The sequence below is a fragment of the Dendrobates tinctorius genome, unplaced genomic scaffold (assembly GCF_039654945.1).
Source record: "Dendrobates tinctorius isolate UK_male_01 unplaced genomic scaffold, ASM3965494v1 ptg000029l, whole genome shotgun sequence".
NCBI lineage: Eukaryota > Metazoa > Chordata > Amphibia > Anura > Dendrobatidae > Dendrobates > Dendrobates tinctorius.
Window position 1 is genome coordinate 19,336,451 of NW_027361697.1, and position 16,050 is coordinate 19,352,500.

Genomic DNA, 16,050 nt, shown 5'->3' on the forward strand with positions numbered 1-16,050 from the left:
GGGGGTTTGACTTTCTATAACATGGGGGACCAGGGTTGGGAGCAATGTCTCCTGCGACTAGGAGAAGGAGGATAGAAAGAGTGAGCAGATGGTTAAGTGATTTGTGAGAGCGTCTCTGGTGTTGAATGGTGGGACTGCCTGGATCTGTGCAATTTAACAATGTGAAAAGAGCGTGAGTGCTATACATAGGAGAGGAAAGAAGCGAGGGGCCAATATGGATGGAGTGTGGAGAGTTAATGCCAGGGCGGTGGATGTGTGTGAATGCAGCGGCAAGGATATACATTACACAAATGCATATGGTATATATTTGTTGTACTCCAAATGTACAGGGAGTAGATGTATATAAATGTCTTACCTGTCTCCTGCCCTGTCTAACTGCCATGTTATAACTGCCAGAAGTACTTTGATACATGTACTTCCATTACATGTGCATAAATGCCACCCCTGCATAAATGCTCCCCCTAGCTAGGTCTGAATATATAGGAGGTTAAGGCCAAGTTGTTTTTTTTTGGCTCTCTCTTCTCGTTAATCAATCACACTAAATTGAGACACCAGGACCCAATAAAATGTTGTGGTCAAATAAACACATGTCCAGCACTACATGGATCATAAAGCACTTTGAAAAGTTTCTTGACCTCACAACATAAGGGGACAAGCATTTACATATCACATACAAATATTTGTATCATTTTTACATATACATTTTAGTACAAAGACTGAAAAGGATCATCCTTCATTAGGCATATTCTTAGTACACCCAAGTATTGATACATTGATTGCAGTAAAAGCAACAGATATTGATTTACCCCCGTACATCACAGATATGAGCATAGAAGGGTTTCCCAACCATTCTCCATGTACAGGGACTGTACTTCGGTCTATACTCGTGAATGGATGCTACAAAAGCAGCCGTACGCCTTACCTTTACTATACTCTTCAGCGGCATTGTTCCATGGGAAAATCGATGAACAAATATTGTTTCTATCAATCTTTTGATATAGTGGAAGGAATGACAGCAGCAAGCCAAGCTGGAGAAGAAAATGCGTCTCATCAGCAGGTTACAACATCCCATCTCCGAGCCGAACATCAAGCAAAGGCAACGTTACTTCAACACGGAACTTACTGAACGACGGAGTGAGGACTTGATGTAAAAGCCTTGGCTAATCCGTAGAAAAAAGGCATCCGGAAATAGAACAAAAAATATACAAAAAGTGGCCCTGCATATTCTGTTAGAAAAACCTGCAAAAAAAAAAAAAAAAACAGATATTGAATCACCAGTGTAGTTTTGTTTGTACGATATTCACTTTTTCAATGTCGCCTTTTATAAAGTCACTTTATATGTCTGATTTTTTTATTTCAGTTTGTGGGTGGATTTTAGACTTTCCAGATGTTTTACCCCATTCATGATTTGCAACATTTCAAAAAGGAGCTACTTTTTTTTTTATGCAAACATGCTCCAGGTTCCCCCTGAAGCGATTTTCTGTACGCCCCAAACAATTTTTTTTTTTTTTTTTTTTTAAACACAATTTTTGGCTTTTTTTTTTTTTTTTAGCAAAAAAGTCGCAAGAAAGGTTAAAGCCGATTCAAAATTCAAGTACTCCGTACCCCGAATTTGGCACAGAAAATGGCAATGAAAACCAAAAGACGAGAAAAGAAGATGATCAATCAGGACCTTTGTGTAGTGTCAAAGAGCCATCCACATCAGAAATAGATTTAACAGCTGCAATCATATGGACATTGGGGTGGATGGCGATTTTGAGCCAATGTATATCAGGATGACCTGACTGACCAGTCACAATTCTGCATTGGAGCTTTCCACTACAGTTGACCCTGTTAACATCTCAGCTTTACTCCATATTACAAACAAGTATCTAAAATTCACGTCTGCATAATGGAACTGAATAGCAGAAAAAAGATTGACTGCAGACATGTGAATGAGGCAGAACTACAATATTGGACTTAATCTGTAGCAGCAAGGTGGCTCAGTGGTTAGCACTGTATGGCGACTTAGTAATTAGCACTGTTACTTTGCAGCACTGGGATCAAATCCCACAAAGGAAAACATCTGCAAGGAGCTTTAGCCACAATTTTTTTTCCAGCAAATTGGAAAACCCTTTTATTTTAACTATAGATTAATAATTTGACGGATTACCATAGTCCATCCAATTTGAGGACCTAAATCTCTAAAATATAAGGTAGCTGTGGTGCCAACTGGAAGCTCTCGCAGGACTTCTTCGTCTTTTAATGACCTTCCCTCTATATTGAAAACATGGAAATACTTGTAAATGTACAGTACATAATGTTCAGACTTCTGTCTCCTCTGGAGAAATCAGTGTCCTATGTAGATGATATTAAAGTGGTATAGTTAAATATTTCTGATGATTTCTTATATAGGTTACACTAGACCATGGATAAAGGGACTCGTGCGGATTTACACTGTAGTATAATAAAAGCTCCACAATAAAAACGTAAAATTATATATATCTATCTGTAGCCTTATAGTTTTAATGTAAAAATTTTAGGTTATAAAACACCAAATTCTGCATAATCCAGCACAAAGGAACATTGTATAAACTAATGTGAATTCTTAATAATCAGATGAGGCTAAGTGATGGTGCTCAGGGAGAAGATGATGAGAAGCCTCTTCCATATGAACATTATCAAAAGTAAAGAAAAACTTGGTTTAAAAGTTATTTACTCCTAAGGGAATGTCCCCTACATACTGGGGTCTAACCGTATTGATTGTCTTGCTGGATACCACTGAGGATCTGCAAGAGAAGAAATAAGCTTTAGAAAACAAAAAGCGAAACACAAGAAATGGAAATGTGTAGTCTAAATCGAAAAAACTCACCTTTGCCACTTGGAAAATGGATTTCTAAAATCTCATTACTAGATGCCCCCTACTTGTATAATTTTCCAATCAATATTGTGCCAAGTTTGCCTGTTTTTATTTAAATGGAATCTGTCACCCCATTTTTCGAGTATCAGCTGCCGGCACCGCCATCAGGGGCTAATCTACAGCATTCTGTAATGCTATAGATAAGCCCCCGATGTAACCTGAAAGATAAGAAAAATTAGTTATATTATACTCACCCAGGGGTGGTCTTGTTTTGGTCCGATGGGTGTCGCGGTCCAGTCCGGCGCCTCCCATCTTCTAATGATGACGTCCTCTTCATTGCTGCCTTTCATGGCTCCTGCGCAGGCGCACTGCTCTGCCCTGTTGAGGGCAGAGCAGAATACTGCAGTGTGCAGGCGCCGGACCTCTCCCAGCACCAACGCACTGCAGTACTCTGCTCTCCCCTCAACAGGGCTGAGCAGTGCGCCTGCGCCGAAGCCACAATGGGAAGCAAAGAAGAGGACGTCACCGTTAGAAGATGAGAGGTGCTGGACCGGACTACGACACCCATCGGACCAAAACCAGACCCGGACCGCCTCTGGGTGAGTATAATACAACTCACTTTTCTTATCTTTCAGGTTACATTGGGGGCTTATCTACAGCATTACAGAATGCTGTAGATAAGCCCTGATGGCGGTGCCGGCAGCTGATACTCGAAAAGTGGGGTGACAGATTCCCTTTAATATTTATGATCTATGGACTGTAATGGACAACCGTTTAACAGTTCAGATGTAACCTACTTTCCTGCAGTTTATTAGCTAAAAAAAACCCTTTCTAACTGGGTCAAGGGTGGTCGGAGACCAATGCCCCTGCTCTGCACTTTGTCCCTTGCCGCTCTCTTTTCCTTTTCTGGCAGATGGCATCACATAACCGCTGCTGCCAATCGGCAACGCAGCAGCCTTCACATTCTGTAAAAGCTATATGAATCAATCTCCTGGATCAGACGGAATGAAAAGGCAGCTGGCAATGATCCCTTTTGCTGGAAAAATAAGCAAGGAGGCCAGCGGGGGACACAGTGCTAAGTTAGTAAACGAGTACTGATTCTTTGTTTCCACCACCCTTGGCCATTTTGTAATGGGTTAAACTGTGTGGGTTGGTTATGCTTTAACTAAAATTGCCTGTATAGCCTTGTATATTATATACAGCCAAGTATTCCACTGATACAGGGGTGGTATTCAGCCGGTTCCTGCAGGTTCGGGAGAACAGATTAAAGTTTCAGCCCCCGATCTGGTTCCGAAGGACACCTCACCAGTTTCAACTGAATGTGCTTCATCAGACGCACATTCAGTTGACATAATGTGGAGCAGGAAGCCCTTCCTGCACCACAATAATTAAAATAGCTGCAGAGATGGCAGCTAATGTCGAGGCACATGTCGCCGGCGTATGACATCACTGCCATGCGTCAGCAAGTCCACACCACAAATGAAGCAAGAAAAGGACAGTGCTGACCACGGACAGGTAAGAAGAATGTTTTTTTTTTATTTTAATTTATTACAGATTGGAGCAAGAGTGAAGAATATACATTATTGATTTATGGTGGCACGTGGGGGACATAATTACTGTACGGGCCAATTGGGGGATATGATTACTGCTGTAATATATTTTACTTTTGAGCATTATTGTTTTCCATGGGGGGGGGGGGGGGCGACAAAAGGGAGGTCATGTCACTGTGCAGGGCGGCGATACGCCATTTTTTTCCTTCATCTGGTGCAGTGTAGAAGCTGGGGAAAAAAGTGGGGAATGTATTCTACAAACGATCAGTTATAGATGACCGTGTGTTATTTTCTGCAGAGATTAATCCTGGCTGGAACAAGTGATCGTGGTCTGCACTGGATGAAGAGGAAAAGTGAATATGAAGGAGTTCAACTTAACATGTCACTGGTAAGTCGTCATAATATTACCTGTTCTTACACTCCACACACTATATACAGAGCTCTTGTGTATAATGTCACTGGTGATCATTGTATTATCTGTACACTATATACAGAGCTCCTGTATACAAGGTCACTGGTGATCACTGTATTACTTGTACACTATATACAGAGCTCATGTGTATAATGTCACTGGTGATCACAACATTACCTGTACACTATATACAGAGCTCATGTGTATAATATCACTGATATTAGTGTTATTAGTATTGTTTTTTATTAAATGATCAGTATTGTAGTATTCAGTCACTTTGGTATTTAAAATAGCCCATTATCCTGTAATGTATCCCGAACACATCACACCACTACCATCATGTCTGACTATCAGGGCTCGCTGACATGATCGTATAACAGGGCAGAGTGCTAACTGATATTTTATCTGATATCACTCAAACCAATGTAAATCTATGAGACACTGCTGTTGCTGTTATGTTTTTTTCTCAAGCTGAGGTGGGGGGGTGGAATCGCAGCACCCTGCAAGTGGCTCTACAAATTTGATCACGCACAGACACCCATAAGGTTCTACGGGTATGTGTAAAACATCGGACTGCACTCAGAAGTCATGAGACTGAAATCAGATTACCGAGGACACAGAATGAAGAAGATGGAGAACTTAATTTCTCAGTACCTGTGATACATACGAGAGCATCCGATCACAGTAAACTAACGCTCGGCTCAAACTGTAATCGAAGTTTGAGCAGAGCGTCGTTACCATAATCTGAGAATCACTGCTCGTGTGAGCGAGCCCTCAGTACGATGCTCTTACTGCATGTTCTATAGGACACATGGGGACAAGTCACTGATATAGAGAATAGAATTGAACGGCTGTTACTTATATGCAGAAATTGCTCAGAGTTTGGCCGCATTACATATACCATTGCATTTGATTTGGAGACTGAAAAATTAATCAAAACAGTGACGTATGCATGGAGGAAAACTTCATGTGTTTTTACACGCATTTTTTTTCTGGCTCCAATAATGAACTGAAGATTAAATAATAACAATAATCATCCCATAGCATTTTTGTGTTTGGGGGGAAAAAAAAAAAAAAAAAAAAAAAAAAGAAAAAAAAAAACTGCAGCATTTTACAGTTGCTGCAAAGTGAATGAGATTTTGGAAATCTCATCTACATGTTGCTTATTTTATTCCTTTGTGATCTGCAGCATGTCAATTCTTTCAGCGTTTTTCATCCATTTTAGTGATGGGAAGAAAAAAAAAAAAAGTGTGAATTTTACGCAGAGTTTTTCCTGCCAACACATCAGTATTCATAGCAGATTTTTCTTTTGAAGATACTGGATCCATGCACATAGCCAAAGTATAGGCTCCACGGTGTTCTATCTGCTGGAGAATGTCCTCATTGGATAAACTTACTTGGATATGGGGCTTCTTTGCCTCATATTTTAGCTTTTGTGTTGAACACAAATCATTAGCACAAAAAAAAAAAAAAAAAAAAAAGCTGTGTGTTCACCATAACGGAACCGCGCACATTCCCATTCTCTCTCAATCTGATAAAAATGGTCTGATTATGCTAATCGGACTCATCTGGGATCAGATTTTCTCAGAGATGGAGTGAGGGAAAAAAAAAAAAAAAAAAAAAAAAAATCATCCACATTCTTCAATAGATCAGTTCCTGAAAAATCACATTACATTCAGATGTCATCCTAGGGTGGGCTGATTTTTTTCCTCACGGACCCATAGACTTGAACAGGCGAGTGCGATCCGATTGTCGGAGGCAAATTGTGTATGCTACCTACAATTTTTTTCTCCGAGAAAAAAAAAAAAAAAAAAAAAAACACGGACATGTGCGCGGCCTCATAGAATAACCTGGGTACGAGTGCTATCGGCCCAGACTACAGATAGCACTCATCCGATTAAAACGGTTATGCGCACGAGCCCTTTAGGGCAAGTTCACACTAAGGAGTTTTTTCAGAGGGGTTTTATGCAGCAAAACTTGATGCCTTGGCAGGAAAGAAGCCCGATATTTGTGTTTTTTGCAGCGTTTTTTTTCACCACCCATTCAAGTCAATGGGTGAAAAATGCTGAAAGTAGTGACGTGCTCCACTGTGCAAAAAAACCATGCACAGCAGAAAATACTGGTGACAAAAAAAAAAAAAAACAAACACACGTGTGTGCATGAAATTTCTGAAATCTCATAGGCTTCGCTGGAAATGTAAAACAGCTGAAAATGAGCATTAAAAAAAAAAAGCAGCAAAAAATGTCCAATGTGAACTTTGCCTTATACTGCGTACCCTTACATGACCCCGACCTGGTCAGCAGATCCCAATATTGGCTGCATCTTTGTTAGATTTGTAAGTCAAATATAACTTTATAGAAATATTTGCAATTGGAAAGAGTTTTCAGGCTTGCCAATAATTTTGTTTGTACGTTTGCTAGGCAGCAGCCCGAGTGGTTTTAACCAAGTTTTACGTTGCAGGGAAACTCTGGTTTAAAAGAAAAAAAAAAAAAAAAAAAAGAAGTTTCCTATGGAAATTATTTCTTATCTCTATTACTAGGCAGAGGCCAAAACATATTTGGGCCATTGCTAAGCAACAGACTCTACAGTACGCGGGTACATCATACTCTTCTGTCATTTGCTCTAATGTAGAAGAAATGATGGTCGGTAATGACGATCCTCTATCAGAACTTCCACATCAGTTTTTAAGAAATCTACGTACAACTGCAGAAAATCTTGTGTAAATTAAATAACACTGACACCTTTGGGGCAATGGATTTTTAGTAAAAAAATACATGCATGTACGGTAACTAAATAAAATACATTTTGAAATTGGGATTCACTACAAAATGTGCACTATTTGCTTGTACACAGACTGTTTTGCACTGTACATGGCTAGCTGTAGAATGAGTTAACTGAGTATCCACCAGTGAGCTCGTAGGAGAGTTTGCAATGCTTATCATTCTGAGCTCCTCATATGTCAGTATGTGAAAACAAAGATCAGCTCAACTTTCACAAATTTAAAGGGGTTGTCCAGAACTTAGGACCTTAGGATAGGTCATCAATGTCCTATCCTCTGCCGATCATCTGTTCCTGATGTCAGCAGCGACCGGAACTGCTTAATTATGGAGCTGGACAGTTCCAACAACGGAATAGTGGCCACAGCAAGGAACTGCACATCCGCCACCTATTGATTTGAATAGATTGTGTATGTGCAGTACCTGGCCGCAGCCACCATACAGTCGACGGAGCTGTTCTGTAACTGAGCAGTTCCGGCTGCTGCCGATACCAGGAGCAGTTGATCGGTAGGCATGCCAGGGGTCACAGACACCGATCAGACATTAATGACTTATATTGAGGATAGGCCATCAATGTTAAAGTCCTGGATAAACCCTTTAAAGTACAAATAAAAATATAAATTGCTTGCTATTTTATAACACTTGTCCAAAAGAGAATGGTGGCGGTCATTCGCCAGTGCTAGAGTAAAACTTTCTATGTAATCATTATTTTTATTACATTTCCTTTTACTTTAGCAGATTTAGGTTAGAGGAGGCTAGGCCCGATATAGTGACGCATTTTTGTGTTTAGTTTTTGCCTTTTTATTGTTGTGCCTTATTCTTGTTTTAATTTACACCTTGGATACGCTCTATTTTATATGTTCACCGCGCTGGGTGGTTTTGGGGATGTTTTCAGGCGACTCATCAATTGTGATTTTATCAAAGTCATAACGTTTTTGCACAGCTATACTCCAGTCCAGTGATTTTATGTAGGTTGGTAATTTTTGCAATATACTAGCTAAATATAAGCTAAAATGTTGCAAAAAAAGGGTAAAAAAAAAAAAAAAAAGAGAACATTTTTGATTTTGCGCAAGATTCATGGACTACAGGCACAATTTTGAAGAATTTTTCCGCTAAATACATCCACAAGTCAATAAAAAAAAAAAAAAGAAAAATGACTGCACCAGGTTCATCATTTGCTGGTTTGTTTTTTTTCTTCTACTCTACATATGGGCACGTCACAAAAAAAAAAAAAAAAAAAAAATTGTAAATACTAATTATATATATATATATATATATATATATATATATATATATATATATATATATATATATATATACACATACATACACACACACATATACATATATATATATATATATATATACACACATATACATATACATACACACATACACACACACACGTAATAAAAGAACAGATACGATAATACTTACAACATTTATGGAACATCAATTTGATGTCGTTAACTGTAACATTTGGTTCTACCTACGGGGGGGGAAAAAAAAAAAAAAAAAAAGGAGTTAAAAGTTACTAAAAATGTTAGGTGGAAACAGTACTCTGGGGAGATAAATCTATTTCACTCCACATTCTGTCTAACACTATGAAGGCTCATATCCCTCTGCCTGTACTTATAAGTAACCTCAGGTTATATAACTACATCTCACAGTGTTCTCATGTCACAGCACCGCTGCTGCTCCCCTACCTTACGGGAGGTCACAATGGAGATCAGGGGGAGCGGCAATAGTCTTGTTGCTCATAATCATCCCCTCACCAAGGCTTAACACAGTCTTTGTGCGGGTTTGATGTCCCTCCTCCTTGACTCATTTTGCACTGTGTCGGCACCATCACAGCTTATATGTCACCTGTCAAGGAGTGTGGAGTGAGAGCTGAGGAAGAGGGAAATGATAGGTCACATACAAGCTGTGAACATGCAAAACCAGAGCAGAACAAAACTGAGGGAAGGGGGAAAAGAATCAAACCTGCAAACAGACGGTGATAAGCCGCGGTCAGGGGGCTGGATTTTAAGCCCCGGTCGGGGGGCTGGCTTTTAAGCCCCAAGACAAATTACAGCTAAAAAACAGACTGAGGGTTATGAGCTTTTATAGGTTTACACAGAATGTACATTGAAATACATTTATCTCTGGAGAACCCACTTAAGTTTAAGGCTGTGTGCCCACATTGCGGTTTTTTTTAAGCGTTTTTGAAGCGTTTGTGCCGGATCAGACACTTCAGAAATGCTTAAAAGCAGCTTCCCATTCAATTTAATGCATTTTTGGCTTTTTGTGCCAATGCATGCGTTTTTTTCTGCTCAGAAGACGCTTAGCGGCTAAAAACGCAGCATGCTCCTTATTTTCTGCATAGCTTCGCGTTTTTAGCCATTTCCAATTCTCCCATAAACCGCGCAGAAAAAAACGCATCAAAACGCACATTTTTTGTGCAAAAAGCGAACAAAAAACGCACGGAAATAAAAAACGTGCGATTTCTGGGAAGAAGTCCGGTTTTCTGAGCATTTAAAAACGCTAATGTGGGCACATTGTTCATGGGGAAACACCTTGAGGCTAAGTACCGTACATTTTCAACACTAGATCTTGGAATCAAAATATGTTCCACAATTGGATGCGTCAACATAAAAAACTTAAAACACATCCAATTGTGAAACTTGTTTTTATTCCAAGATCTATTTATGAAAGTGAACTTTACTTGTAGGAAAACCTTTTAAAAGGAGCAGTTATTTTTTTCACAGGAGCAACATGGGTGTTGAATAACTCTTCGACAGCTTTGTGCCTTAAGTCAATGGAGTAATTAAAAACTGTGTGATATACCGGTATTCACTCCACTTTGCTCTGTCTCACAACACATTTCATTTCAAAATTTGCAAAAAGAAATCCATAAAAACATCATCTTGCACCGCAAAGAAATAAGCCATTACACAGCTCCATTGCCTGAAAAATGGAAACATTATGGGTCTCGGAAAATGACGACCGTACAGTCATGGCCAAAAGTTTAGAGAATGACACAAATATTAATTTTTACAAAGTCTACAGCTTCATTTTTTCTAATGGCAAATTGCATATACTCCAGAATGTTATAAAGAGTGATCAGCTTAACAGCAATTACTTGCAAAGTCAGTATTTGCCTAGAAAATGAACTTTATCCCCCAAAACACATTTCAACATCATTGCAGCCCTGCCTTAAAAGGACCAGCTAACATCGTTTCTGTGATTGCTCCATGAACACAGATGTGGGTGTTGATGAGGACAGGGCTGGAGATCAATCTGTCATGATTAAGTAAGAATGACATCACTGGACACTTTAAAAGGAGGCTGGTGCTTGGCATCATTGTTTCTCTTCTGTTAACCATGGTTATCTCTAAAGAAACACGTGCAGTCATCATTGCACTGCACAAAAATGGCCTAACAGGGAAGAGTATCGCAGCTAGAAAGATTGCACCTCAGTCAACAAGAGGTTCCCTTGTTGCCAAAAAGGCTCCAGGGCGCCCAAGAAAGACCAGCAAGCGCCAGGACCGTCTCTTAAAAGTGTTTCAGCTGCGGGATCGGGCTACCAGCAGTACAGAGCTTGCTCAGGAATGGCAGCAGGCAGGTGTGAGTGCATCTGCACACACACTGAGGCGGAGACTCTTGGAACAAGGCCTGGTCTCAAGGAGGGCAGCAAAGAAGCCACTTCTCTCCAGAAAAAACATCATGGACAGACTGATATTCTGCAAGAGGTACAGGGAGTGGACTGCTGAGGACTGGGGTAAAGTCATTTTCTCTGATGAATCCCCTTTTCAATTGTTTGGGACATCTGGAAAACGGCTTATTCGGAGAAGACCAGGTGAGCGCTACCACCAGTCTTGTCTCATGCCAACTGTCAAGCATCCTGAAACCATTCATGTGTGGGGTTGCTTCTCAGCCAAGGGAATGGGCTCTCTCTCAGTCTTGCCTAAAAACACAGCCATGAATAAAGAATGGTACCAGAATGTCCTCCAAGAGCAACTTCTCCCAACCGTCCAAGAGCAGTTTGGCGATCAACAATGCCTTTTTCAACATGATGGAGCACCTTGCCATAAAGCAAAGGTGATAACTAAATGGCTCAGGGAACAAAACAGAGATTTGGGACCATGGCCTGGAAACTCCCCAGATCTTAATCCCATTGAGAACTTGTGGTCAATCATCAAGAGACGGGTGGACAAACAAAAACCTTCAAATTCAGACGAAATAAAAGCATTGATTTTGCAAGAATGGACTGCTATCAGTCAGGATTTGATCCAGTAGTTGATTGAGAGCATGCCAGGGAGAATTGCTGAGGTCCTGAAGAAGAAGGGTCAACACTGCAAATATTGACTTGCTGCATTAACTCATTCTAACTGTCAATATAACCTTTTGCTACTCATAATTTGATTGCAATTATATTTCTGTATGTGATAAAAACATCTGACAAACACACATAAAAACCAGAGGCCAGCAGATCATGTGAAAATATAATATTTGTGTCATTCTCTAAATTTTTGGCCATGACTGTACTATAGAACATAAATGGAGTGGAGGTCCAATGCGTAACCTCTGCTAGATTCAGAGCCTCATTGTCACGCTCGGTAGGGGTCCCAGCTGTGTGACCCCCAGCTATGTACTACAAAAATAAAAGAAAATAGGCCACATGAAATATTCAATTATTGTATAGGTGTACAAATGCGCATATACTATATACATACATACACACACTGCCTTGTGAAAGTATTTGGCCCCTTGGAACTTTTCAACCTTTTCCCACATATCATGCTTCAAGCATAAAGATACCAAATGTAAATTTTTGGTGAAGAATCAACAAGTGGGACTCAATTGTGAAGTTGAACGAAATTTATTGGTTATTTTAAATTTTTGTGGAAATAAAAAACTGAAAAGTGGGGCGTGCAATATTATTCGTCCCCTTTAACTTAATACTTTATGGCGCCACCTTTTGCTGCAATTACAGCTGCGATTTGCTTGGGGTATGTCGCTATCAGTTTTGTACATCGAGAGACTGAAATTCTTGCCCATTCTTCCTTGGCAAACAGCTCGAGCTTAGTGAGATTTGATGGAGATTGTTTGTGAACAGTAGTTTTCAGCTCTTTCCACAGATTCAGATCTGGACTTTGACTTGGCCATTCTAACACCTGGATATGTTTATTTGTGAACCATTCCATTGTAGATTTTGCTTTATGTTTGGGATCATTGTCTTGTTGGAAGACAAATCTCCATCCCAGTCTCAGGTCTTTTGCAGACTCCAATAAGTCTTCAAGAATGGTCCTGTATTTGGCTCCATCCATCTTCCCATCAATTTTTACCATCTTCCCTGTCCCTGCTGAAGAAAAGCAGGCCCAAACCACGATGCTGTCCACCATCATGTTTGACAGTGGGGATGGTGTGTTCAGGGTGATGAGCTGTGTTGCCTTTACGCTAAACATATCGTTTGGCATTGTTATGGGATAGGTATACCCTATACCTTGCCTATAGGCAATAATTTACAAATTTGGCACAAACCCTTTAAATACATCTGTGTTTATGTCTTACCTTATCTAGAAAGCACAATTGCTGCTTGGTTTTGCAGTCCAGGATTTCCACCTGAAATAGAAAAAAAAAAAATAAAAAAAATCTTCACACTTAAAGGCCCGTATCAACATGAAAACATTACTGTAAAACCAAGGCACATAGATGGCATGTCCCCTCACTGGTACATGGGTGGTTGCTATACCTGGACTAATATACACACATTATTCTAGAAATTATTGCAGTGGTATCCTGCCGTATGGCTGCTGTCAATCCCATACTGCCAGTCAATGACTTCCCTCTTGGATTTAGAGGAGTGGGCTAGGTCTCCTCAAACACATTGGGCTCAAACTACCTGTCCACGGTATTCTTTCAGAGCTCCTAGTAGCCAACAATTTGTGCTATACTGGGTACTAAGAGAACAGACTTGTAGATGTAACATGATAGTCTAAGGCTATGTGCACACGCTGCGGATTGGTCTGCGGATTTTTTATCTGCGGAACCGCAGGTAAAATGACCTGCGGTTTATCATCTTTACAATGGAGAAGATGGTAAACCGCAGCAGAAGCCGCAGAAAAGAATTAACATGTCATTTCTTTCTGCAGATTCAAAACCGCAGCTTTTCCACAGTTAAAAATCCGCAGCATGTGCACAGAAAAAAATTGTAAATCCCATAGGATAACATGCTACTGTACCCTGTCTGCAGAACTGCTGCGGCCAAAACTGTAGCGGAACCGCAGCAAAAACCACAGTGTGTGCACATAGCCTTAAAGGGGTTTTCCCAATTCTCTAAAATTCATGACCCATCTTTGTGATAGGCCATCAATATTACATCTGTAGGAGTGGTGGAGATGATTTTCCACTCTGACACCCTAAGTAGTTAAATTTGTTTTATAATAATGTATGTTGTTTAATAGATAAAACTCTACGGGTCTTTAACAGCCGACCCAGATTAGGGAGGGGGAACTGAGAGCTAATGCCAAGTTCATGAAGTGTCAAGGTATGTGAGAGTGTGGTGAAGTAATCATATGCGATAGGCTGCTAGAGACAGCGTAAGCCTGTACCTAGAACCCAAGAAACCTTCCGTGTGAATCTGTCTGCAAAGGTTCTGGAAGATAAAAGCCTGGAACCAGTGGAGGCCTATGGGCCACAAAAGCAGGGCTGCCATCAGGGCATTACTGCCCTGACTGGCATATGGGGCTCAATCAGCAGACAGGCCCCAGTGGCAGAAAATGAACTTGCTTCCGAGATGCAGGTTCAGTTACTCTATTGCTATGTGGGCCCACATGGCAATAGTTAAAGCCGCCAGCAGACTGGAGGCTGGCAGCTCATGTCAGCGTGCATGTGGCTAGCATATGACGTCATTGTCAATCGCCGGCGAGTACGTGCTTGAAATGCCTGGAGGGATCATCGCCGCAGGAGCGCGGCCAGGAAAGGAGAAAAGTGTTTTTGTTTGTTTTTTTATTGAAAGCGGCAAGCCACAATATGTTTCACCAGCAGAATGGAGACACATGGACTATGTCTCCATCCTGCCCAGGGCAGAATTGAGACATGGGGCAGGATGGATATGATGGACACAGATGGGGCAGGATGGGGAGATCATATGGGGTATAATGGATACTCATGAGGGCAGGATGGGAGAATATATGGGGCCAGGATGGGAGAACATATGGCTGGAGCCAGGAATGAGACACACGGGGGATATTATTACCATAGGGGCTAGTAAAGGGATATTATTGCTGCAGTGATGTATTTATTTTATTTTTTGAGGATACTGTTTTAAATGGGGGGCGGTCCTGTTACTGTGCAGAGCGACACGGTCGCCTTTTTCTCTTCATCTGGTGTAGTTTAGAATTTCGGGAAAAAATAAGTAATGTTTTCAGCAGGCAGTGCTCTAGATAACATATTTCTGCAGAGACAAGCCCTGGCTGGAAGTAGTAACAACGGTCTGAGCTGGATGAAGATGAAAAGCAAAGATTAAGGACTTTACCTAGAGACGTCACTGGTGAGTCAGTGTGTTACCTGTACACAGACACTGCATACTAAGTACAGATATCCTGTGTATAATGGCACTTATGGTGATATTAGTATTGTGTTTTTTTATTACTGATCAGTATTGTAGTATTCAGTCACTATGTGGTGGTAATATGTGCTCTAGTCATGGTGTGGTGGCATTTGTTCCTTGTATGTGGTATTATTGATCACCATGTGGTGTCATTTGTTCCTTGTATGTGGTATTATTGATCACCATGTGGTGGTAATATGTGGTCTGGACAGAGTGCGGTATATTTGACCCCTGTATGTGATATTATTTGGTCAATGTGGTAGTAATATGTGGTCTGGACATGGTGTGGTGGTATTTGTTCCTTGTATGTGGTATTATAGGTCAATATGTGGTGGTTATGAAGCGGTGGTATTCATCCCTTGTATGTGATATTATTGGTCATTTTAAAAATTGAAAAATAAAAATATACCTAAACTGTATTGGATATTTTATCAAATGTTTAATAGGTTAGAGTAGGGCCCGGCCAAAAGAGTCTACCTTGTCGTGATGGCGGCTTAAAAAAATCTTTTGGCCAAAACAAATGCTGCTGGCTATATGTGTGATCTGGTGATGGGAATGGTTGATGTGTGATTGGTGGAAGTAGAGTTTTTCCAAGAAAGCAGTGAGACTGGACAGTTCGAGGGGTGGAGGCGGGGCTGGGGTGGAGCCTGGGCGGAGTCTCAAGGGGGCCCCGAAACTCCCTAGTGCCAGCCCTGGCCACAAGTAAGTGTTTTGTGATGCACCCCACACATAGCAGAACTCCGAGACAGGCACACATTTCGTCTGTAGGGTGCCAGAGCGAGCAGAAGCAGCAATTTGCCCACAATTATGTCGCCCAGGCACCTTAAGCATCAGTGGTGTTAGACTATCCATCCACACTTCACTGTCTATATTTCGTG

General features: G+C 40.8%; 1 protein-coding gene across 1 annotated transcript in view; it reads right to left on the reverse strand.

Annotated features, from left to right (window-relative positions):
- The window catches only part of LOC141085835 (very-long-chain enoyl-CoA reductase-like), a 72,057-nt gene that overhangs the window by 23,110 nt on the left and 32,897 nt on the right, over positions 1–16,050 (reverse strand). The window contains exons 2-7 of the mRNA XM_073571416.1: positions 13,132–13,182; positions 9,016–9,067; positions 2,724–2,768; positions 2,153–2,256; positions 1,124–1,239; positions 923–1,028 (exon numbers count right to left, since the gene is read on the reverse strand). Of these exons, the coding sequence (XP_073427517.1) occupies positions 923–1,028; positions 1,124–1,239; positions 2,153–2,256; positions 2,724–2,768; positions 9,016–9,067; positions 13,132–13,182 (474 nt within the window). The remainder of the gene's footprint in view (positions 1–922; positions 1,029–1,123; positions 1,240–2,152; positions 2,257–2,723; positions 2,769–9,015; positions 9,068–13,131; positions 13,183–16,050) is intronic.